We start from the raw sequence: 25153 nt of genomic DNA, 5'->3' as shown, positions 1-25153 counted from the left end.
CCCCCTTGCAACAGATGTGGGATACACACACACACACACACACACACACACACTCAACCCCTTTCCTACACAATCAACCATAAGCTCAGATGCTCAACGGTTGTTACATCCCAGAGTCCAACTCAAGAAAGGACCTGATTTACGAATGCATATACAGTTACAGCTGTTTGAGAAAGCATGCGAGATTTAGCAAAAATTGACATTTGACATTTGATTAACCTATGTCAAGTCCTAGGTGATGGAGATCAGATCCACCCTCTTCCCCTGAAACACAAACACTCTGGTCCCCCTTGGTAACCATTTTTCTCAAGCATCTCCATGCAGTCTGACCTTTCATTATTTTGTGCCACCAGGGCCACAATAATATACTCCCTCTCTGATTGTCCGAGTGTGACCCCCTCCCCATGGGTTACTGCAGCCAGTGTTGCCAGCACTGCCACTACCTGAGTGTACCCCACCGGAATCCCCACCGGCTAGGTACAAGGTCATCAAGGTTCTCATTAGCAGCTTTGAGAATTTCCTTGTATATTATGCTCTCCCATCAGGGGGCTCTGGCTTTGTAGAACCAACCCTGCCAGGCAGGCTCAGAATCTTGAGGGGGCGGTGCCGCTCTAGTATGTCTCTGACCACATTTATCTTTCTGTTTTGGCTGCATATAAGCAACTTACAGCACGGCCATAAAACAGATGGGGACTTCTCTTTGGTGTATGGGTCGCTCAGGTGGGCGTCTAGGATATTTTGCTGGGGACAATAAAAGGCCACTCTAAAATATGCAGTTTAGTCACACAACACAATGCCACAGATGTCTCAAGTTTTGAGGGAGCATGCAATTGGCATGCTGATTGCAAGAATGTCCACTAGAGCTGTTGTCAGAGAATTAAATGTTCATTTCTCTACCATTAGCCGCTCCCCCCCATAAGCAAAATTGTTTCAGTAAGAGGAGGGCAATGATCCGTGTCTGCCATTTTGGTTTATCATCCCAGCTCTAGTTAGTGTTCTTGTCTATCAAATTGTATAATCTACCTTGCTCTCTCCTCTATCTCCTCTGGCAATGGCCCGACTCGCACTGGCACACGCACATAACGTGCACACACAGAGGCACACATGTGGATAGCGCTCTAACATCTTGAAAATGCGCCTCGAGTATTATTTGATGTTCAATTGTTTGTCTTTTGTTGTTGTGTTTTTTTTAAGACCTTTGGAAACTTTAAGACATTTTAAGACCTATTAAGGCCTTTAAATCAGATGAATGAATGTAAGACTTTTTAAGACTCTGTAAGTGTGTACTTTTTTGCTGTGCAGGAGAGGAGATAACATTAGGTGTTAAGGTGAGGTCTTACCTGCATGAAGACCGTGTCAGAGATGGCTGATCCGTCACAGGGCAGTAGTCTGGTCCAGCCTCTGATCACTCCCTCCAGACCTCTCTCTACCACGTCCCACACTGACTGCAGCTGCTCCGCTGTCGACTTCTTGAACATTGAAAAAGTGTCCGTGTTTTTCTCTATGGGTGTCGACTCCACGCTGTTGTCTTCGCTTGAGGCTGTGGGACAACATGGGAAAAACACATCACTGCAGATCCATGGGCCTAATTACACTGACATTGGAGAAGAGTCAGGGAAAATCTCAAATGAGACCATTATTTCAATATAGTGCACTTCTTTTGATCATATAGGGCAAATAGGGTATCAGTGTGAGCCTCAGTGTGGTAGTGGTGGTAGTAACAGTTAGCTATCTGTCTTCCTGCCTGAGTGGACAGTGGAGTCGGCAGTGCTCTCCATCACCATGGCCAGCCTGATGGTCATCTCAGCTAACACCATGGGGTCTGAGTCAGCCAGCTCACACACATGAGCCACCTCACTGAGCACAGACAGGGTCCACACCCACTACAGAGAGAGAGAGAGAGAGAGAGAGAGAGAGAGAGAGAGAGAGAGAGAGAGAGAGAGAGAGAGAGAGAGAGAGAGAGAGAGAGAGAGAGAGAGAGAGAGAGAGAGAGAGAGAGAGAGAGTATAACAAATTATGAAATAAGTAGCTTTCATGTAAAGTACATATTTGCAGTGACTGATTTGTGTAGAGCTACTGTACCTTGTCCAGGTTCTCCATCTTGCCTAGGAAGCGTATGGGGTCCCAGTGTCGAACCTGGGCTCTCTGGAACACCATCTTACATTTAGACCAGAGGTACAGCACTATGTCCATCACCAGGTCTCTGTCGGGTTGCACGTCCTGTACAACGATGAAGGATACACACAGGTATTCAGTAAGCAGTCACTGATTCAATATGGAAAAGATAGATCCTATAGGATGCTACAGAGCACTGTCTAACCTGAGCTGAACCACAGACACAGCTGTATAAGGCCTGCACCAGACCAACAAACTCCTCACTCATAACCACTCCCAGCTGCCTGTCCTTCTCTGTGGAGACACCACAACAACAAACATCTTAAATCACTGTCCAGCACTCTTTTGTTAAATGCCATTTCAATAGTTCTACAGCTAGTTGAGAGACGTATCGACAGCCACAGTACCAGACACAGTGTCGTCCTTGGTGTTGAGTCTGATCTTCTGTGTAGACATGAGGCGCTCCATGGAGTCCAGCAGGCTCAGCTCCAGCTCTGACTTCCTGAAAGACCTCCCCTCCATTCTCTGTCCGCACACGCACACACGTCGGTCATTATAACTGTGTATTATAACTGGAATCTAGCCTTTCTCACTCCACAAGCATTACAGTGGGTGCTACAGTAGGATCATGTTTATCTGGACACAATGATTCTTCTGACCCAAATGTTTTAACCCAGTATATGCTGATTTCATAGATCCAAATCCAGAACACTTCTGGCTTAGTTAGTCAACTGTGTATGAAACTGATACGACGTAATTGTATGAAACCAGTCTCAGTAGAGGTGTGTTGTGACTTACAGGCAGCACGGTGTGTTGCAGTGTGTCAGAGAGGATACAGTACATGTCCCACTGCTCATACCGAAACAGCAGCTTGACAAACTTCACCGCTGCATCCACAGACACCTTGTTCTCCCCTGGGGGTACAAAGCAAAGCAGGATAGTCCTCTCAACAACATTGTCACTTTATCCATAAAGACAAGTTACAGTCAGTCAAAAACATCTATCCAGTATTAAATAATGTTTTCATATGTATTCAAATCAACCCATTAATACTATCACCAAATGTCATTATTGACAACATTCACATATTTTAGATATCTTGCTAGAAGCCACACAAGGCTGGAATGGGCTACAAGACCATCGCCAAGCAGCTTGGTGAGAAGGTGACAACAGTTGGTGCGATTATTCGCAAATGGAAGAAACACAAAATAACTGTCAATCTCCCTCGGCCTGGGGCTCCATTGGTTGATGAATACAACGTCTGAGCAGGGGAATGCGACCAAGCAGAAACTTGCAGTCGACTTCAATCAAAACTTCATGACCTTTGATCACATGGTTTTTGGTCAAGTTCATGCAGTCACAAAAGGGACCATTTACAAAAGGGACCATTTTTATCCCCATAATGCAACACACTTTGAAATGCTGATCCGCTTGAATTCACACTGCATTGTGACTGCTATAGTAGCGTGGCTATCCCCTCTCTCCCTCCCTCTCTCCCCTGGACCCTGGGAACAAACACACGCAGCTCAACGTGGTCTAGAAGTTACAGAGCAATAGTGTAGGAGGCTGCTGCAAGCTGCATTTAGTTGCTAGAGCACAACACAGTATTTTTATTACCCGATTAACGCATGCGAATTGCTGTAGTTGATCTTCACCCAATGATAGTTTTCATGCCCCTATTTAGCTAAATAATCTGCAGCTCTATAGCACTGGCGATGTCGTTCCCTATCCTAATTCAGGATTCAAAGCAAGCAGTGTTTTGCTAAGAAAACTGGCTTGTGTAAAATAAACTAGAAAAGGAAGTTTGAGTATAAACTTTGCGTGCTTGCTCGGGTGGCTGAAAGTATTATTATTAATGGTACTGAAAGAAGTTTACATAGTGATGGGCCTATATTGTTCAGATACACTATATATACACAAAAGTATGTGGACACCCCTTCAAATTAGTGGATTTGGCTATTTCAGCCACACCCGTTGCTGAGAGGTTGCTGACAAATTCGAGCACACAGCCATGCCATCTCCATAGACAAACACTGGCAGTAGAATGGCCTGTACTGAAGAGCTCTCAACGTGGCACTGTCATAGGATGCCACCTTTCCAACAAGTCAGTTCGTCAACCTTCTGCCCTGCTAGAGCTGCCCTGGTCAACTGTAAGTGCTGTTATTGTGAAGTGGAAACGTCTAGGAGCAACAATGGCTCAGCCGCGAAGTGGTAGGCCACACAAGCTCACAGAACGGGACCGCCGAGTGCTGAAGCGCGTAAAAATAGTCTGTCCTCGGTGTCTCGAAGCAACGTCAGCACAAGAACTGTTCAGCGGGATCTTCATGAAATTGGTTTCCATGGCCGAGTAGCCATGGAAACAAGCCTAAGATCACCATGCACAATGCCAAGCGTCGGCTGGAGTGGTGTAAGGCTCGCCACCATTGGACTCTGGAACAGTGGAAACACATTCTCTGGAGTGATGAATCACGCTTCACCATCTGTCAGTCCGACAGACGAATCTGGGTTTGGCAGATGCCAGGAGAATGCTACCTGCCCCAATGCATAGTTCCAACTGTAAAGTTTGGTGGAGGAGGAATAATGGTCTGGGGCTGTTTTTCATGGTTCGGGCTAGGCCCCTTAGTTCCAGTGAAGGGAAATCTTAACGCTACAGCATTCAATGACATTCTAGAAGACTTTGTGGCAACAGTTTAGGGAAGGCCCTTTCCTGTTTCAGCAAGACAATGCCCCCGCGCATAAAGCAAGGTCCATACAGAAATGGTTTGTCGAGAACGGTGTGGAAGAACTTAACTGGCCTGCACAGAGTCCTGACCTCAACCCCATCGAACAGATTTGGGATGAATTGGAACGCCGGCAGGATTTGAACCCTGGTGTGTAGGGGTGGAAGACATTGTAATTACCATTAAGCCATGGAGTCTTGAGTGTTGGCAGTCTAAAATGGTGGATTTAGACAGCACCGGGTGAAATGGTGTGTGTTTACATTGTCCCACAGTGAAAACATCATTTTTTGTTGCTAGTAATCTAGCTATATTTCTAGATTAGATTGAAGGATGGCATGCTAGCTAGTTAGTTTGTGTTAAAAGCACTAGATACATAAGAAAGTAGTTGTGTGTTCAGTAGTTGTGTGGCTGTGATCAGTAGTTGTTGTCAGTATTTGTGGTCAGTAGTTGTAGTCAGTAGTTGTGTGATTGTGGTCAGTAGTTGTTTTCCGTATTTGTGGTCAGTAATTCTGGTCATTAGCTGTGGTCAGTAGATATTGTGGTCAGTAGTTGTGGTCAGTTCTTGTGGTTAGTAGCTTTTGTGGTCAGTAGTTTGTGGTCAGTCGTTTTTGTGGTCAGTAGTTATTGTGGTCAGCAGTTGTGTGGTTGTGGTCAGTAGTTGCGGTCAGTAGTTGTGTGGTTGTTTTGCAGGTTATTTGGGCCCTACAGTATGGATGTGGTGAGTAGTTGTGGTCAGTAGTTGTGTGGTTGTGGTCAGTAGTTGTATGGTTGTGGTCAGTAGTTGTGTGGTTGTGGTCAGTAGTTGTGGTCAGCAGTTGTGTGGTTCAATAGTTGTGTGATCAGTAGTGGTGTGGTTGTGGTCAGTAGTGTGGTTGTGGTCAGTAGTTGTGGTCAATAGTTATGGTGAGTAGTTGTGTGGTTGTGGTCAGTAGTTGTGGTAAGTCACTCTTTGTGGCACCTGACCACATGACTGGAGAGTAGTCCAGGTGCAACAAAACTAGGGCCTGGAGGACCTGCCTTGTTGATAGTGTTGTTTAGAAGGCAGAGCAGCACTTTATAATGGACAGACTTATCCCCATCTTAGCTACTGTTGCATCAACATGTTTTGACCATGACCCAGGGTTACTCCAAGCAGTTTAGTCACCTCAACTTGCTATAGTTTAGGGTTCAGTGAATGATTTGTTGCTTTTAGTTTTTGAAATATTAAGGACTAACTTATTTCTTGCCACCCATTCGGAAACTGACCACAGCTCTTAAGTAATTTCACTCGCTGTAGTAGCTGATGTGTAAAGTGTTGAGTCTTCTGCATACATAGACACACAAGTTTACTCAAAGTTGTTCTGTGGTTGTGGTCAGTAGTTGTGTGGTTGTGGTCAGTAGTTGTGTGGTTCAGTAGTTGTGTGGTCAGTATTTGTGGTCAGTAATTGTGGTTAGTAGTTTTGTGGTCAGTAGTTGTGATCAGTAGTTGTGTGGTTGTGGTTAGAAGTTGTGAGGTTGTGGTCAGTAGTTGTGTGGTTGTGGTCAGTAGTTGTGTGGTCAGTATTTGTGGTCAGTAGTTGTGTGGTTAATAGTTTTGTGGTCAGTAGTTGTGGTCAGTTGTTGTGCGGATGTGGTCAGAAGTTGTTGTCATGACTCTCCTGGGTGAGGATCAAAGGCCTCACATCAGCTTGGTAAATAGCTGACAACTACCAGACCCTCTTACCCAACTTCAACATCCAACAATGAACAATGGGACAATATATTTCAACATCCGAATGTTGGGAATGATGAGAAATGGAATATGGAAAATTAATGTATATTTAGTGATGTCATTAAAAATGGTATAAAGGCATTATAACGAAAATATTGTGACTTGAAGAGCTTTTACACTGTGTATATCAGGTTTACATCTATTACGTTGTTTAGAAAATATCAAGGAGGAAGACAATGTTTTCATGAAGATAGGAATGTGATATTAGCTTTCTAACAAGATCATAGTGATGATAATACTTTGCCTCGTAACTAGCCACACCCGAGGGAGCTCAGAGAGCGTGTCAGTATGACGGGAAAGCCCCTTTTTACCTGAGGGTATAAAAGATTGAGTTAAGAATTAACATACCAGACCAGACGGACTCAAGCTGCAGCTTTTGTCTCCATTGGTTACGACCCTGAAAATCAACACGAGGTGAAGACGACAAAGTCGCCTCTCTAACAATCATGTTATGGCTGAGTAGCTGTTCTAAGTACTGTATCTAAGAAGGTGAATTTAAGTGGGACCATCCTGTTACTCTCTTCAAACCATCATCTACTACACTGCTCTCATCACCCCACTGGGGATCATCGACACGGCTGATTAGCCGTCCTCAGAAGACCACTTCCAGAACGAGTGAAAGTAAACAGACAACAAAGAAGAAGGACATTGTGACCTCTTGTGGACAATCAAAGCCTTACACCTGAGAACAAAGTAGAAGGCCCATCCGAAGGAAAAGGCCCAATCGAACCCTTTCCACAAAGGCCTGGATCCAACAGAGATACACGACGAAGTTCCCAAATGTATCCAAGTGTTGCTTCTCTTCCTCTCTCGCTCTATCTCTCTTTCTTTAACTCTCCATCTTTTGTAACAAGTGTCAAATTGTGTTAGTCCGCTAGGGACCTGTCATCATCGTGTTCAGTTTCTAATCAATAACCTATACCGTGTGTGTGTATCCTGGCTGTGACTGGTAGTTGTTGTAGTTGTGTGGTTGTGGTCAGTAGTTGTGTGGTTGTGGTCAGTACTTGTATTGTTGTGGTCAGTATTTGTGGTCAGTAGTTGTGTGGTTGTGGTCAGTCGTAGTGGTCAGTAGTTGTGTGGTCAGTAGATGTGTGGTTGTGGTCAGTACTTGAAGTCAGTAGTTGTGTGGTCAGTAGTTTTGTGGTTGTGGTCAGTAGGTATGGTCAGTAGATGTGTTGTCAGTAGTTGTGTGGTTGTTGTCAGCAGGTGCATGGTTGTGTTCAGTAGTTGTGGTGAGTAGTTGTGGTCAGTAGTTGTGGGATTATGGTCAGTAGTTGTGGGGTCAGTAGTTGTCTTGTTGTGGTAAGTAGTTTTCTTGTTGTGGTCAGTAGTTGTTTGGTCAGTAGTTGTATGGCTGTGACCAGTAGTTGTTGTACTTGTGTGGTTATGGTCAGTAGTTGTGTGGTTGTGGTCAGTAGTTGTGTGCTTGTGGTCAGTAGTTGTGTGCTTGTGGTCAGTAGTTGTGTGCTTGTGGTCAGTAGTTGTGGTCAGTAATTGTGTGGCTGTGATCAGTGGTTGTGTGGTTCCATAGTTGTGTGGTAAGTAGTTGTGGTCAGTAGTTTTGTGGTTGTGGTCAGTAGCTGTGTTCAGCAGTTGTGTGGTCAGTAGTTGTGGTCAGTAGGTATGTGGTTCAGTAGTTGTATGGTCAGTAGTTGTTGTCAGTTGTTATGTGGTTGTTGTCATTAGTTGTGTGGTTTTGTAGTTGTGGTCAGTAGTTGTGTGGTTGTGGTCAGTAGTAGTGTGTTCAGTAGTTGTGTGGTTGTGGTCAGTACTTGTGTGGTTGTGGTCAGTAGTTGTGGTCAGTAGTAATGTGGTCAGTAGTTATGTGGTTGTGGTCAGTAGTTGTGTGGTTGTGGTCAGTAGTAGTGTGTTCAGTAGTTGTGTGGTTGTGGTCAGTAGTTGTGTGGTTGTGGTCAGTAGTTGTGGTCAGTAGCTGTGTGGTTGTGGTAAGTAGTTGTGTGGCTGTGGTCAGTAGTTGTGTGGTAAGTAGTTGTCTTGTTGAGGTCAGTAGTTGTGGTCAGTAGTTGTGTGGTCGGTAGTTGTGGTCAGTAGTTGTGGTCAGTAGTTGGGGTCAGCAGTGGTCAGTAGTTGTGGTCAGCAGTTGTGGTTAGTAGTTTTGGTCAATAGTTGGGGTCAGCAGTGGTCAGTAGTTGTGGTCAGCAGTTGTGGTTAGTAGTTTTTGTGGTCAGTAGTTATTGTGGTCAGCAGTTATGTGGTTATGGTCAGTAGTTGTGGTTAGTACTTGTGTGGTCAGTGGTTGTTGTCAGTAGTGGTTGTGGTATGTAGTTGTGTGGTTGTGTATGTATGAAAATGAAAATGTATGCACTCACTAACTGTAAGTCGCTCTGGATAAGAGCATCTGCTAAATGACTAAAATGTAAATGTAAAATGTTGTGGTCAGCAGTTGTGTGGGTGTGGTCAGTAGTTATGGTTGTGGTCAGTAGTTGTGTGGTTGTGGTCAGTAGTTGTGTGGTTGTGTGGTTGTGGTCAGTAGTTGTGTGGTTCAGTAGTTGTGTGGTTGTGGTCAGAAGTTGTGGTCAGCAGTTGTGGTCAGCAGTTGTGTGGTTCAGTAGTTTGTCATTTGGAGTGTTCTGCTCATTTTAAAGTTGGTTTGGAGTGTGTATCTTAATCCTTAAGAGTCTAAGGCGGGGGAATGATAACATATGGAGTTGTTTTAAGATGGTGATATGCAAGGATCATTTAGCTATTGGATTCTGTAGATGTGGAAGGCCGCCATTGGCGTATGCGGTGGATTGAGACACAGCCCATGCAAAAAAACATCTATAGCTTAAACAGATCCGATTTTGATGGGGATTTTGTTATTATGCTAATTGTATTTCCGCGAGGGTGCGGACATCAGCTCTAAGGGGGTAAAAGGTGTACGAACAGCAGTGTTCCAAAAATTGCATATTTTGGTCACCATAGACCTCCATGTTAAAATTTGAATATTTAACTGATTATATTTCAAAAAGTATGATGAGTATCAAAGATGTAAATGTAAGCAACTCAAGTTAATCCTCTCTGCACATTGTGAAATTAAAATTGTATATTTTGCATAAAACCTGTAGGAGTTGCTGTGGGAATAATAACAAAAATAAGTAACTGAAGTGTGTTGTTTCGCAATCACCCTAATCACAAGTTCAATAGCTCAATACAGTTAAATCGTTTTTTAAATTGTTTCCTTGTTGTACACTTGAGAATACCACAGGGTTAGATAATAATTTGGTGAACTTTATAAATGTAATTTGTTTATTGATGAAGCAACTTTGTCTGCTGCTCAAAAAGACATGGGTTTGGCTACCTGTTCAGACACAAACAAGCTTGATGGGCGTACTTCAAATTACTAGGCGATAGCTCGAGGGGGTGGAGGGATCTGGGCGCAATGCGTTGTGGGAATCAAAGGTCTGGGAGACATGTCAAACTCGGCGGTCGTGACAAATTATGACGTTTATGATGACCAATTTAAAGATTTGCCAAAAACAAATCTAGTTATAGTTTGTTGTTAAAAAAACAACAGACAGTGTAACATTAGGAAAAGTGGCCAATTTTGGTTTTAGGGTAAACTTCCCCTTCAGCGCCATACTAGCTAATATTTAAAGACAGTACTCCAAAGTTCTTACCAGCAGCAGCCATGTCCATCAGAGTAACGTTGGCTGTCACTGCATTTAAACAGGTGGGGAGAGTGTCATCCCTGGCTCGCTCAGTGGAGCCTCCAATTCCTAAACATACAATGAAGGGAAACAGCATCAAATCTCAATAAGTCCAATCAATGGTAGTCTTGTCCAACAGCCACTGTGAGACTAATGATGTGTAGTCTAATGAAGCTAGCCTATGAGTGTGTGGGCTAAAGGATCTCTCTTGCAAAATAGATTCTTAATCTCAATGAGACTAACCTGGATAACGGTTATATAAAGTGCTTTCGGAAAGTATTCAGACCCCTTTTTTTTGTTACGTTACAGCCTTATTCTAAAAATGATTAAATACTTTTTCCCCCTCATCAATCTATACACAATACCCCATAATGACAAAGCAATGTATTAAAAAGCAATGGAAATATCACATTTACAAAAGTATTCAGACCCTTTACTCAGTACTTTGTTGAAGCACCTTTGGCAGCGATTATAGCAAATAGTTGTAGTACGAATAGTGGGGGAAGATAAATAAACATATACAGTCCATTCAGAAAGTATTCAGACCTCTTGACTTTTTCCACATTTTGTTACGTTTAGCCTTATTCTAAAATTGATTCAATTGTTTTTTTCACTCATCAATCTACACACAACAGCCTCGAGTCTTCTTGGGTATGACACTACAAGCTTGGCACACCTGTATTTGGGGAGTTTCTCCCATTCTTCTCTGCAGATCCTCTCAAGCTCTGTCAGGTTGGATGGGGAGTGTCACTGCACAGCTATTTTCAGGTCTCTCCAGAGATGTTCAATCGGGTTCAAGTTCGGGTTCTGGCTGGGCCACTCAAGGACATTCAGAGACCTGTCCCGAAGCCACTCCTGCGTTGTCTTGGCTGTGTGCTTAGGGTCGTTGTCCTGATGGAAGGTGAACCTTCGCCCCAGTCTGAGGTCCTGAGTGCTCTGGAGCAGGTTTTCATCAAGGATCTCTCTGTACTTCGCTCCGTTCATCTTTCCCTCGATCCTGACTAGTCTCCCAGTCCTTGCCACTAAAAAACATCCCCACAGCATGATGCTGCCACCACCATACTTCACCGTAGGGATGGTGCCAGGATTCCTCCAGACGTGACGCTTGGCATTCAGGCCAAAGAGTTCACTCTTGGTTTCATCAGACAAGATAATCTTCTTTCTCATGGTCTGAGAGTCTTTAGGTGCCTTTTGACTCCAAGTGGGCTGTCATGTACCTTTTACTGAGGAGTGGCTTCCGTCTGGCCACTCTACCATAAAGGCCTGATTGGTGGAGTGCTGCAGAGATGGTTGTCCTTCTGGAAGGTTCTCCCATCTCCATAGAGGAACTCTGGAGCTCTGTCAGAGTGACCATCGGGTTCTTGGTCACCTCCCTGACCAAGGCCCTTCTCCCCCGATTGCTCAGTTTGGCTGGGAGGCCAGCTCTAGGAAGAGTCTTGGTGGTTCCAAACTTCTTCCATTTAAGAATGATGGAGGCCACTGTGTTCTTTGGGGCATTCAATGCTGCAAAACATTTTTGGTACCCTACCCCAGATCTGTGCCTCGACACAACCCTGCCTCGGAGCTCCACGGACAATTCCTTCGACCTCAGGGCTTGATTTTTGCTCTGACATACACTGTCAACTGTGGGACCTTATATAGACAGGTGTGTGCCTTTCAAAATCATGTCCAATCAATTAAATTTACCACATGTGGACTCCAATCAAGTTGTAGAAACATCTCAAGGATGATCAATGGAAACAGGATGCACCTGATTTAATTTCGAGTCTCATAGCAAAGGTATTTCTGTTTTTTATTTAATTTTTATTTGCAAAAATGTCTATAAACCTGTTTTCGCTTTGTCATTATGGGGTATTGTGTGTAGATTGATGAGGAAAAAATTTTATTTCATCAATTTTAGAATAAGGCTGTAATGTAACAAAATGTGGAAGTCAATGGGTCTGAATACTTTCTGAATGCACTGTAAGTACAGTACTAACCAGACAGTATACTGATGCCTGCAGACATGAGTTCCAGGGAGACCTCCTGTATCTCTGGCTCCTCAGGCATGCCTGTCTGTAGTGGGCGGCGGGAGGTGTCCCACAGAGCTTCCACTATCGCCAGGAACTGGGCAGCGTTCCCCTCAAACAGCTCCATCAACACTCGCTCTGTAGGGGTTCGAGGCCACGGCATCTAGAGAGGAGGGAGGGAAGGGGGAGTGAGAGAGGGAAGGGGGGAGATAGATAGAGAGAGCAAGAGAGATAGAGAGAGCGAGAGAGAGCGAGAGAGAGCGAGCGAGCGAGATAGGTTATGACTATAGTTATCAAAATCCAGAAAAGAGCTGTTAACTTCTACAACCACCTAAAAGGAAGCGATGCCCAAACATTCCACCACAAACACAAACAGACCCCAAAGAGCCCCAGGACAGCAACACAAAGCAAAGAATGCAAAAAGATAACTATTTGACACACTGGAAAGAATCAACCAAAAAACGGAGCAAATTGGAATGCTATCAGGCCCTAAACAGAGAGTACACCAGTGGAGGCTCCTCAGAGGAGGAAGGGGAGGACCATCCTCCTCAGTGAATTCAGAAAAATGTAAATAGTGAAACGTTAAAAAAGTTATCCTTTTTAGATAAAACTATACTAAATATATTCACGTCACCAAATAATTGATTAAAACACACTGTTTTGCAATGAAGGTCTACAGTAGCTTCAACAGCACTCTGTAGAGTAGCACCATGGTGTAGCTGGAGGACAGCTAGCTTCTGTCCTCCTCTGAATACATTGAATTCAATACAAAGCCTAGGAGGCGCTTGGTTCTCACCCCCTTCCATAGACTTACACAGTAATTATGACAACTTCCGGAGGACGTCCTCCAACCTATCAGAACTCTTGCAGCATGAACTGAGGGATACTATGTTAGCTAGCTGGCTATGGCTATCCAACACTGGAACTCTTCCAAGTCAAGGAAAGCTTATGGTTTTATTAATTTATTTCCACCGGGGCCGCCGGTGTAACTGCTAAATTGATTGCTGCTGACTACACTGTACTGCATCATTGTAGCAGGTTAACTAACGCGTTAGTTATAGTAGCTATGTTGACTGTGACGTGACAACAATGTAGGCTGTGTGAAGCGGTTAGCAGTTATGATATGAAGGTTTGGCTTGGAAAGGTTTTTTCGGCTGGTCACAGACAGCTGATGTGTTGTGCACTGAAGTCCACAAGCGAAGGGAAAAGGTGAAAGGAGGAGAGGGCATAGATATATGCGAGAAGGAATTATATGTGACCCGTTTCAAGAAGCTAGACGTCTGTCGCACGTCTCTACTTCACAGGAGAGGGATTTAAGAGTCAAAATGCAATTTTGGGCAGAAATTCCTTCTGGAACATGTGAACTTTCATGTGCCTGAAGAAACAAACTTGTATGACATCTGTAAATACAAATAAAATTGTTAAATTACGAGCCTAGTTGGTTTAGCCACGGAAAAAGACATGAACCTTCCTGCTAGCCATGATTAGCTGAGATAATGGATGGGCTGGACATGCTGAAAGATGAGTTCGGATTGGTCTGCCATGTAGCACGCTTCTGTCTATAACATGAGCCGCTCAGTATGTGTACATAAACCTTGCTACCATGTGCATATGTCTAGACAATAGTGACCCATCCACTTAGCTAGATGTGGCTGGGGGGTGGTTTTAGCATTTATTTCACGACCCATCAATTTAGAAAAGCGTGACTGGGTAAGCATCATCTAATAATTATATAATATTTTTATCTGGACACATTCTATTTTTGATATTGCTACTATGCAAGTAACCATTTCACTGTACCGTTTACACCTTCTGTATCCTGTGCATGTGACAAATACATTTGGATTTTATTTGATATAGTGTGTGTTTACCAGAGATGGTAATGTGAAGAACATGACCTGCACCAACGTCAGATTAGGATATAGGCCAAGGACTAGATCAAGTTTATTTTAACCTGGAGTTTTTCCTTATTGTAGGCTACTACTTTCACCACTTTTAGTCTTTAAATCTTTGGTTGTTTACTACGCTACCTTACTCACCCTGTTCAGCACATGGCCTCACTTGAATCTTTAAAGAGATGGGTGGGGCTAACGCTTAAGAGGGTGTGAACTATGCTGAATAGGTGTAGACAAAGAAGAGCTCTCCAGTAGGTGTACCAAAACATTCAAGGCCATTTTCTCAAAAGTGGGGTTACAAGTTTATCAACTTTCAAAGCAGAATTATTTTCCCATTGTTCATCAACTGTGTATGATATACCATTATATAGCTCTGAGTCTCTACTTTTATCCAATGTAAAAAACACAATTTCGAATGTTGCTACATAAGACCCAATCGAGGTGGTCGGTCACATATATACAATGAGCTGTTTGTGTCTGTTATGAAAGTGAACTGTGTTTGCGTGTGATCAGGGGTGTATTCATTGCGCCGATTCTGTTGAAAAACGTTTCTTAAACAGAAGCAAGCGGAGCGAAACGGGGATAAACATTTGTCCAATAGAAACTCTTGTTTGCAACTGTTGGACTAATGATTACACCCTAGATCAGCTATATGCAGGCAAGAGTGTGCAAGGTGGTTTTGAATGTGTCACTGTCTGTCACCTTGATTACCGTATTTTCCGCACTATAAGGCGCACTTGAAAGCCTTTAATTTTCTCAATAAACGACAGTGCGCCTTATAATCCGGAGCGCCTTATATATGGATCAATTGGTTAATTGGTTGATCCATACTGGTTGCACACGGCGCTCAAGGCGCTCTGTCAAAATGTTTCAGTATGAAAAACCAATAAAAACTATTTAATAATAATGAAATGTTTCAGTACGACTGGTAAACTACAAAGCCGCACCGCTTGCAGCATTACGGCTACCGTAGTCAGTAAACACCGGTACTGTGCTTACTCACAGTCCCACACCACTTGTGTGTGTATAAAGACCCCAAAATTGTTGTCAGAATGCTTAATAAAGTTTGACTTTATCTGACTGTTTTGTTGACATTACCTTTAGCACAGCTCCATCTAGTGGATGCATAACGCAACCCCAGTCAAACGTTTGACTGCAGTATCTTCTATTCTATGCGCCTTATAATCCGGTGCGCCCTATATATGAAAACAGTTCTAAAATAGGCCATTCATTGAAGGTGCGCCTTATAATCCGGTGCGCCTTATAGTGCGGAAAATACGGTACTAAAAATGTATCTCGACCTGTGCACCTACGTTGTAAACTGTCATTAATAGGCTAGGTTGTAGCAACCTCATAATGGGTCTTCCAAAAATCTGTAATAGAAATAAGGCCATGTTCATAAAAAAAATATTCATTCTCCCTCATCTTAAATGGCACCGACCGCCACAGATGTACACAGTGGCAGAATACCTGAGCACTGTGACTGACCCAAAATTATGAAAATCCTTGACTATGTAAAGACTCAGTGAGCATAGCCTTCCTATTAAGAGGTCACCATAGGCAGACCTGGCTCTCAAGAGAAGACAGGATATGTGCCCACTGTCCACAAATGAGGTGGAAACAGAGCTGCACTTCCTAACCTCCTGCCAAATGTATGACCACTTTAGAGACACATATTTCCCACATATCACACAGACTCACAAAGAATTTGAAAACAAATCCAACATTGAAAAATAAATGTTAGGTGAAATACCACAACGTGCAATCACAGCAGAAAGATTTGTGTCCCATTGCCATGAGAAAAGGGCAACCAGTGGCGCACAAACAACATTGTAAATGGCACATATACTTACAGTGCATTGGGAAAGCATTCAGACCCCTTCCCTTTTTCCACATTGTTACGTTACAGCCTTGTTTTAAAATGGATTAAATAAAAAATTGTCCTCGTCAATCTACACACAATATCCCATAATGACAAAGCTGTGTTTGCAAATTTAAAAATAGAAATACCTTATTTACATAAATATTCAGACCCTTTGCTATGAGACTCGAATTTGAGCTGAGGTGCATCCTGTTTCCATTGATCATCCTTGAGATGTTTCTACAACTTGATTGGACATGATTTGGAAAAGCACACATCTGTCTATATAAGGTGTGCATGTCAGAGCAAAAACCAAGCCATGAGGTCGAAGGAATTGTCCGTCGAGCTCAAAGACAGGATTGTGTCGAGGCACAGATCTGGGGATGGGTACAAAACATTTCTGCATCATTGAAGGCCCCAAGAACACAGTGGCCTCCAGCATTCTTAAATGGAAGAAGTTTGGAACCACAAAGACTCTTCCTAGAGCTGGCCACCCGGCCAAACTGAGCAATCGAGGGAGAAGAGCCTTGGTCAGGGAGGTGACCAAGAACCCGATGGTCACTCTGACAGATCTCCTGAGTTCCTCTGTGGAGATGGGAGAACCTTCCAGAAGGACAACCATCTCTGCAGCATACCACCAATCAGACCTTTATGGTAGAGTGGCCAGACGGAAGCTACTCCTCAGTAAAAAGCACATGACAGCCCACTTGGAGTTTGCCAAAAGGCACCTAAAGGACTCTCAGACCATGAGAAACACGATTCTCTGGTCTGATGAAACCAAGAGTGAACTCTTTGGCCTGAATACCAAGCGTCACATCTGGAGGAAACCTGGCACAATCCCTACGGTGAAGTATGGTGGTGGCAGCATCATGCTGTGGGGATGTTTTTCAGTGGCAGGCTCTGGGAAACTTGTCAGGATCGAGGGAAAGATGAATGGAGCAAAGTACAGAGAGATCCTTGATGAAAACCTGCTCCATAGCGCTCTGGACCTCAGACTGGGGCGAAGGTTCATCTTCCAACTGTACAATGACCCTAAGCACACAGCCAAGACAACACAGGAGCGGCTTCGGGACAAGTCTCTGAATGTCCTTGAGTGGCCCAGCCAGAGCCCGGACTTCAATTGGATTGAACATCACTGGAGAGACCTGAAAATAGCTGTGCAGCGACGCTCCCCATCCAACCTGACAGAGCTTGAGAGGATCTGCAGAGAAGAATGGGAGAAACTCCCCAAATACAGGTGTGCCATCTTGTAGCGTCATACCCAAGAAGACTCGAGGCTGTTGTGTGTAGATTGATGAGGGAAAAAAACAATTTAATCAATTTTAGAATAAGGCTGTAACATAACAAAATGTGGAAAAAGTCAAGAGGTCTGAATACTTTCCGAATGCACTGTATCTGTTTATTTATCTTCCCCCCCCTATTCGTACTACAACTATTTGCAAATTGCTAAAACACTGTACATAGTTCATAATATAACACTGGAAATGTCTTTATCTTTCTTAAACCTTTTTCAGTGGAATGTTTACTGTTAATCTCAAATCGTTTTTTGTTGATGTTGCTACATTTGTTTCTTCTCAGTTTTGTTTATTCTGTATTTCACCTGCATTGGCAATGTAAACATATATTTTTCCCATGCCAATAAAGCACCACTGAATTGAGAGAGAGAGAGAAATACATGAGTCAGAATTGGAGTACTAGGCTGTTTTCACAATACCTGGATAAAGCAGGATTTTGGGGGATTGATACAATTGCAGTGCTTACGCTCTGAATCTCCTTGAGGTTACTCTTCTGCTTGGATCTGAAGAGGCCTTTAGGTTTCCTCCTGGGTTCATACACCGACCGTTTAAACACCATTGTAGATAGCTGTAGATGAGTAGAATAAAAGAACATTCATGTGGTTATAGGCCAGTGCATTCGGAAAGTATTCAGACCCCTTGACTTATTCTAAAACAGCCTTATTCTTAAATGGATTAAATTGATTTTTTCCCCTCATCAATCTACACACAATACCGCATAATGACAAAGCAAAAACAGGTTTTTAGACATATAATATGAAATATCAAATTTATATAAGCATTCAGACCCTTTACTCAGTACTTTGTTGAAGCACCTTTGGCAGCGATTACAGCCTCGAGTCTTCTTGGTTATGACGTTAGGTTGGATGGGGAGCGTCGCTGCACAGCTATTTCAGGTCTTTCCAGAGATGTTCGATCGGGTTCAAGTCCGGGCTCTGGCTGGACCACTCAAGGACATTCAGAGACTTGTCCCGAAGCCACTCCTGCGTTGTCTTGGCTGTGTGCTTAGGGTCGTTTTTCTGTTGGAAGGTGAACCTCCACCCCAGTCTGAGGTCCTGAGCGCTCTGGAGCAGGTTTTCATCAAGGATCTCTCTGTATTTTGCTCCGTTCATCTTTCCCTCGATCCTGACTAGTTTCCCAGTCCCTGCCGCTGAAAAACATCCCCACAGCATGATGCTGCCACCACCATGCTTCACCCATGGTATGGTGCCAGGGTTCCTCCAGATGTGACGCTTGGCATTCAGGCCAAGGAGTTCAATCTTGGTTTCATCAGACCAGAGAATCTTGTTTCATGGTCTAAGACTCCTTAAGGTCCCTTTAGGCAAATTCCAAGCGGGCTGTCATGTGCCTTTTTCTGAAGAGGGGCTTCCGTCTGGCCACTCTACCATAAAGGCCTGATTGGTGGAGTGCTGCAGAGATGGTTGTCCTTCTAGAAGGTTCTGCAATCTCCACAGAGGAACTCTGGAGCTCTGTCATAGTGACCATCGGGTTCTTGGCCACCTCCCTGACCAAGGTCCTTCTCCCTTGATTGCTCAGTTTGGCCGGCCGGCCAGCTCTAGGAAGAGTCTTTGTGGTTCCAAACTTCTTCCATTTAAGAATGATGGCGGCCACTGTGTTCTTGGGGACCTTCAATGCTGCAGACATTTTTGGTACCCTTCCCCAGATCTGTACCTCGACACAATCCTGTCTCGGAGCTCTACGGACAATTCCTTCAACCTCATTGCTTGGTCTTTGCTCTGACATGCACTGTCAACTGTGGGACCTTATATAGACAGGTGTGTGCCTATCCAAATCATGTCCAATCAATGTAATGTATCACAGGTGGACTCCAATCAACTTGTAGAAACATCTCAAGGATGATCAATGGAAACAGGATGCACCTGAGCTCAATTTCAGGTCTTTTTTATTTTATTTTTATTTAACCTTTATTTAACTAGGCAAGTCAGTTAAGAACAAATTCTTATTTACAATGACGGCCTACACCGGCCAAACCCGGACGACGCTGGGCCAATTGTGTGCCGCCCTATGGGACTCCCAATTACGGCCGGTTGTGATACAGCCTGGAATCGAACCAGGGGGTCTGTAGTGACACCTCAAGCACTGAGATGCAGTGCCTTAGACTGCTGTGCCACTCTTAGAGCAAAGGGTCTGAATACTTATGTAAATAAGGTATTTCTGTTATTTATTTTCCAGCGGCAGGGACTGGGAGACTAGTCAGGAACAAAGTACAGAGAGATCCTTGATGAAAACCTGCTCCAGAGCGCTCAGGACCTGACTGGGGCGTAGGTTCACTTTCCAAACGGACAACAACCCTAAGCACACAGCCAAGACAACACAGGAGTGGCTTCGGGACAAGTCTCTGAATGTCCTTGAGTGGCCCAGCCAGATCCCGGACTTGAACCCATTCTAACATCTCTGGAGACCTGAAAATAGCTATGCAGCGACGCTCCCCATCCAACCTGACAGGGCTTGAGAGGATCTGCAGAGAAGAATGGGAGAAACTCCCCAAATACAGGTGTGCCAAGCTTGTAGCGTCATACCCAAGAAGACTCGAGGCTGTAATCACTGCCAAAGGTGCTTCAACAAAATACTGAGTAAAGGGTCTGAATAATTATGCAAATATTATATTTCCATTTTCTATTTGTAATACATTTGCAAAAATTTCTACAAACATGTTTTTGCTTTGTCATTGTGGGGTATTGTGTGTAGATTGATGAGGAAAATGTTTTATTTAATCAATTTTAGAATAAGGCTGTAACGTAACAAAATTTGGAAAAAGGCAAGGGTCTGAATACTTTCCGAATGCACTGTATCTGCTAGTAATTCATGCCTGTTGTACTAGTCATTTTATTGAATCCTGTTTATCTGGTCTTCATGGCATAGTTTATGTGTGTCTTTGCTATTAAGGCCATGAGGTCAAGATGAAACGTTAAGAAATTGTTTCCATTTGTCACATCCCTACTTAGGACCTGTATGTAGATAGACACTGGACAAAACTTTCAATGTTTTGAATCAACCTGTCCCATACCTTAATGGTGGCCACTTTGTATGCTCTCTGAGTCTCAGTGGTAGAGGGTAGACCACTCATCTCTTCCAGCTTGCCCAGCTCACTGACTTTACCCAGGGCTCGCCGTGCAAACACCTCTGCCTGAACATGGGCTTGGCTGTCGTAGTAGCACTGGCACACAGCACAGTACAGAGTGGCCCTCCAGGCCAGGAACCTGGCAGTCGTCAGTGGGATGGAGGTCTCCAGACAGATACAGGCCCACAGCAGGAACTCCATAGCCTGGGGGGGAGGAAGGGACAACAGACGCATTTACCAACAATCACATGCACCATGGAAATAAATGTAATTGTTAGACTGTGTACCTGTGCAGCGCGGCTCATGGACATCAGGTATCTACAGATGTTGTAGATATAGAGTGAACCTGGAGAGAGAGAGAGAGAGAGAGAGAGAGAGAGAGAGAGAGAGAGAGAGAGAGAGACAACACTGAACCACAACTGACAACTTCAGACATCATTGATTCAGCCAATATCCTGCTTATACCACTGTAATTGCTCCTGTATTACTGTACCATTGTAAAGAAGCCAGCAGAGATGTTCGTGGGGAAGCACGGCCTGCATCATGATCCTGACAAACCCCAGGATGCTGAGGAGTCTCTGGACCCCCTCCTGGGTGGGCTGGCTCCCTCTTTCCCTCTCCAGCTGGAAGGCACACAGGCAGTAGCCTTGCAGAGCCCGGAACTAACAGCCACACAGGCCACAGACACACACGTAAGACACAGAGAGAGGTGGAGGGTAGAGACAGTCACAACAATGACAACATAAACGGCAAGCCCATTGTGTGAGATGTGTTCTTGTCTGCTTTGTTTCATTCTGAACACAGATCCACGGATACAAGGACACAAACACAGACACAAACGTACACACACACACACACAAGCACACACACACACACACACACTGTCCTCACCGTCAGCTTGGCTTGGTCTGTGTCGAACCCCTTGGGGAAGAAGGAGGTCCTGAAGTGGTCAACATCCCTAATGTCCTCTATGGTCACAGTGCTGAACTGCTGCAGGTAGCGACTGTAGCCCTGCCATTGACCCAGCCTGTATAACTGGAGAGAGAGAAAAAAAACGGAGTTTGAACTAACAGAGAAGAAAGTAATACAACGGATTGGGTGTGGCAGGGAATCCTTGCGGTCAAATCAAATATATGTAGCTAGCTGTGTGTGTGAGTGAGTGAGTGAGTGAGTGAGTGAGTGAGTGAGTGAGTGAGTGAGTGAGTGAGTGAGTGAGTGAGTAATGAGAGAAGAAAGGAATGCAAACAAACCTTGATGCCAAAAAGAAAATCTGCCATTTGCAGCATGTGTTCTTCATAGTAGTTGGTTGGTAGTCGAGGTTTGTACTTGTTCCATATCTCAAACAGAGTTTTGGCACTGTTAACGTTACATACATTGGAGGAAAAGAATAAAATCAAATGTATTTATAAAGCCCTTTTTATCAGCAGATGTTACAAAGTGCTTATACAGAAACCCAGCCTAAAACCCAAAACAGCAAGCAATGCAGATGTAGATGCACAGCGGGTAGGAAAAACTCCCAAGAAAGGCAGGAACCTTGGAAGAGACCAAGAGAGGAACCAGGCTCTGAGGGGTGGCCAGTCCTCTTCTGGCTGGAGAAATTCACATAGCAGGCTGCTAGCTTGCAAGTAAACTGAAGTTACTGCTAGCTAGCTAACGTTAGGCCTAGTTTTCAAACAAGAATAAGATAGCTAACGTTAGCTACGTTAACGTTAGCTAACGACGTGACACTTGATTTGGATATAGCCAGGAAATGTCTCACCCTCTTGCGTAGGAGTTGTGGTCGTAGGTTGGCAAAGTACTAATTCGTTTAATAAATGACATAAACTTCTTTATGTCTCCATCAAACGCTGATATTACTGGGTTTCTTTTATTAATTTTCCCGTAAAATGAAGCTGGCAGTGGCTCCATTTTGGTCAAGAAAAGTTGCTTCACTGCTTCACATCCAACAACAAACTGCACCGTACGAGAGTGGCTTGAGTGGTTGTCATGGTAGCGATCCTCATTTACTGTGGAATTGTCGCCATCTGCTGGACACCAAAAACCGACCCTCTCATCCCATGACCTAATCAAAGATAAGACACTTTTCACGCCCCTTCGATACCAATTGATTTTCGTAGCAGGAGATCATTTTCGCTAACCCGCTATATTAATTATCCTAACCTACAAAAAAGTCACTTCGGTATCGAAGTGGTGTGAAAAGAGTGTTTCTCAATCAAAGGTGGTTGGCGAAGGGGAGAGACTATATGGACACAGCTGCCGCTTAAACCGACTAGCAAACCCACTCTTACCTTAACCCTAACCCAAACCCTGACCCTAGCACTTACCCTAACCGTAACCTAATTTTAATACATTCTTAAATGAACTATCGGTTTGGGCGTCAGGCATGTCCTTATAGCCTTTCCAGGCCTAAGCAGAAAAACGTGAAGTTGATCGATCCCGGTTGAGGGAGGAGTTTAAAAAATATATATATCACTGGTCGCAGGATTTGTGAGAAGGGTGCAATTGAGTGATTCTTGGTAGTCTTTTGAAACAAAAGTATACACCTAACACACATGGTTATGGGCTTTAAAAAAAAAGAAGACACCTGTACCATGTCCAGTAGTGGTGTGTGGGTAGAATCAGCGGGGGAGGGAACCAGAAGAAAAAGCAATATTACAACATATGTGTTGTGATAATTGCATTGTTTGCTCTACCCTTACAAAAAAAGATTGCAGTTTTGAAACTGCAGTAAAAGTGCAGTAACTGCAGTCGACTGTGGTATTTTGGACGCAGTAATTGCAGAATAACACTGCACTGCAGTTGAACTGCAGTTGAACTGCAGTTACACTGCAAAATTACTGCAGTAAAAAAAGGTGTTATATTGAACGCAGTATTTGCAGCATACTGCAGTTATACTGCACACTAACTGCAGTTATACTGCAGTGTAATGCAGTTATACTGCACTCTGACTGCAATCTTTTTTCATAAGGGTATTCCCTGTTAGTTCATATGCCTTGCGACCGGGATATACAGTGCATTCGGGAAGTATTCCGACCCCTTGACTTTTTCCACATTTTGTTACGTTACAGCCTTATTCTAAAATGTATTAAATAAAACATTTTCCTAATCAATCTACACACATAATGACAAAGCGAAAACTGTTTTTTAGATTATTTATTTATTTATTATTTATACAGAAATACCTTATTTACATAAGTATTCAGACCCTTTGCTATGAGACTCGAAATTGAGCTCAGGTGCATTCTGTTTCCATTGATCATCCTTGAGATGTTTCTACAACTTGATTGGAGTCCACCTGTGGCAACGTTAGCTAGTTAACATTATCCTTCTACATCTAGCTACATATTGAACTTCCATCCTCTCGGTCCAGGGGCACAATGTATTTTATGGTTGGATCAGAATCGCCATTATAATCATTGGCCAGGACAGAGAATTAAGTAAAACCAGTCCAAATCCCTATCTCCATCCATGGCTAATTTAGGAATGGCCAATTGTAGCTATCTAGCCCCCATAGGACAACAACACAACGAGATGCAACAATTCAAGTTGTTTCTATCGATTACGTATTTCTCTGTGATAGGAGTGAAGACAAATCCAAACTGGCTTCCCTTGGCACTCTGGTGGGCCAGGACCATTCACAGTTGAGCTCACTCAGTTTAGCTCAACGCTGATTGGCTATTATTTTATACTTTTTTAAAATCAAGGTAGGCCAAATGCTCACTGGCTTCCCTTGCGTTCAATGCTACTGACGCAACATTGTCATACTCTTTATGACCAGACCACATCAGATAGATGGTCTACACATACAGAGACAGAGGGGCGCTGTTTCACTCGCTTGGATGCTTTCTCTGGTGAGATACATCCAGCCTGTTGCGAATTGAAGGAAAATTATGAAAACACAGAGAGAGACGAAAGATAAATGATTTCATGTTTTTCTTTTTTTCTTGGTCAATTTTTTGGGGAAGCCTGGCTTCACTTTGCATCTATGAATACACGCCACTGACAATGTCAGATATAGAGTTGGAATTGATTTACAAAATTGAGTTTTCAACCGAGTAATACACTTTATATACATACAGTTCATGACAAAAGACTGAAATATAAAAAAAATAGTTTGACATAGAAACACTGGACTTTGTCGAATTTGTTTATATAACCTTTAAGAATTATTACATTATAAAACATATTGATAATATTTCACCCATGAGGCCAAAGAGGGTGCTTTTGGTAATTGACTGCAGGAAAGGGCTACAGACAGCGTTTCCAGGTATTTGGCAGGTGTTCATGAAGGAACAAATGGGATGCTCGAGGGGGGGCGTTCCTGCAGTAGCACACTATAGAAGCCTTGCAGTTGAGTCACAAATCACCTAGCAACCACACCAGGCGCCATGTTGGAAGACCAGAGTCAGTCTGGTGGAAGTCTTCCAATCGTCCACATGGCTGGCTGCGTTTTGCTACCACTAAAACAATTGTTGTTAGCTTTTTTGCTCAGTGTGCTGCTGCTTCGCCGAGAGACTTGAGGTTGTAGGAGGAATCATGGAACAAGAACATAAATATTGGGACAGGGACATTGAAACTTGGATTTCTGAGGAGGAATGGAGGTGGAAAAAGAGGAAGAGGAGGTTGAAGAGTATGAGGAAAGCGGAGGTTGGATTTGAATCTGAGTGTGATAAAAAATGGAGATGGGGTGTCGAAGAAGATTGGTGTGAAGTGCAAACAGAGTGAGCCATGCGCCAGACTGAGTTCTGGAGGGGAAATGGAAGTGAATGAGGGCAA

At 43.7% G+C, this 25153-nt stretch overlaps 1 protein-coding gene across 1 annotated transcript in view; it reads right to left on the bottom strand.

Annotated features, from left to right (window-relative positions):
* cfap54 (cilia and flagella associated protein 54) overlaps positions 1-22322 on the bottom strand; it is a 147171-nt gene extending 124849 nt beyond the window's left edge. The window contains exons 1-15 of the mRNA XM_045224515.1: positions 22137-22322; positions 21628-21733; positions 21269-21412; positions 20871-21039; positions 20665-20723; positions 20324-20581; positions 17762-17863; positions 12215-12407; positions 10206-10304; positions 2914-3029; positions 2523-2640; positions 2321-2409; positions 2083-2220; positions 1745-1883; positions 1341-1540 (exon numbers count right to left, since the gene is read on the bottom strand). Coding sequence (XP_045080450.1) covers positions 1341-1540; positions 1745-1883; positions 2083-2220; positions 2321-2409; positions 2523-2640; positions 2914-3029; positions 10206-10304; positions 12215-12407; positions 17762-17863; positions 20324-20581; positions 20665-20723; positions 20871-21039; positions 21269-21412; positions 21628-21733; positions 22137-22285 — 2079 coding nt within the window. The 5' untranslated portion in view covers positions 22286-22322. The remainder of the gene's footprint in view (positions 1-1340; positions 1541-1744; positions 1884-2082; positions 2221-2320; positions 2410-2522; positions 2641-2913; positions 3030-10205; positions 10305-12214; positions 12408-17761; positions 17864-20323; positions 20582-20664; positions 20724-20870; positions 21040-21268; positions 21413-21627; positions 21734-22136) is intronic.
* Between the last annotated feature and the right edge of the window lie 2831 nt (positions 22323-25153).

Source organism: Coregonus clupeaformis, chromosome 13 (genome assembly GCF_020615455.1).
Source record: "Coregonus clupeaformis isolate EN_2021a chromosome 13, ASM2061545v1, whole genome shotgun sequence".
Lineage (NCBI taxonomy): Eukaryota > Metazoa > Chordata > Actinopteri > Salmoniformes > Salmonidae > Coregonus > Coregonus clupeaformis.
The sequence above is the reverse complement of the archived record's forward strand: the minus strand, read 5'-3'. Positions and strand labels throughout refer to the sequence as shown.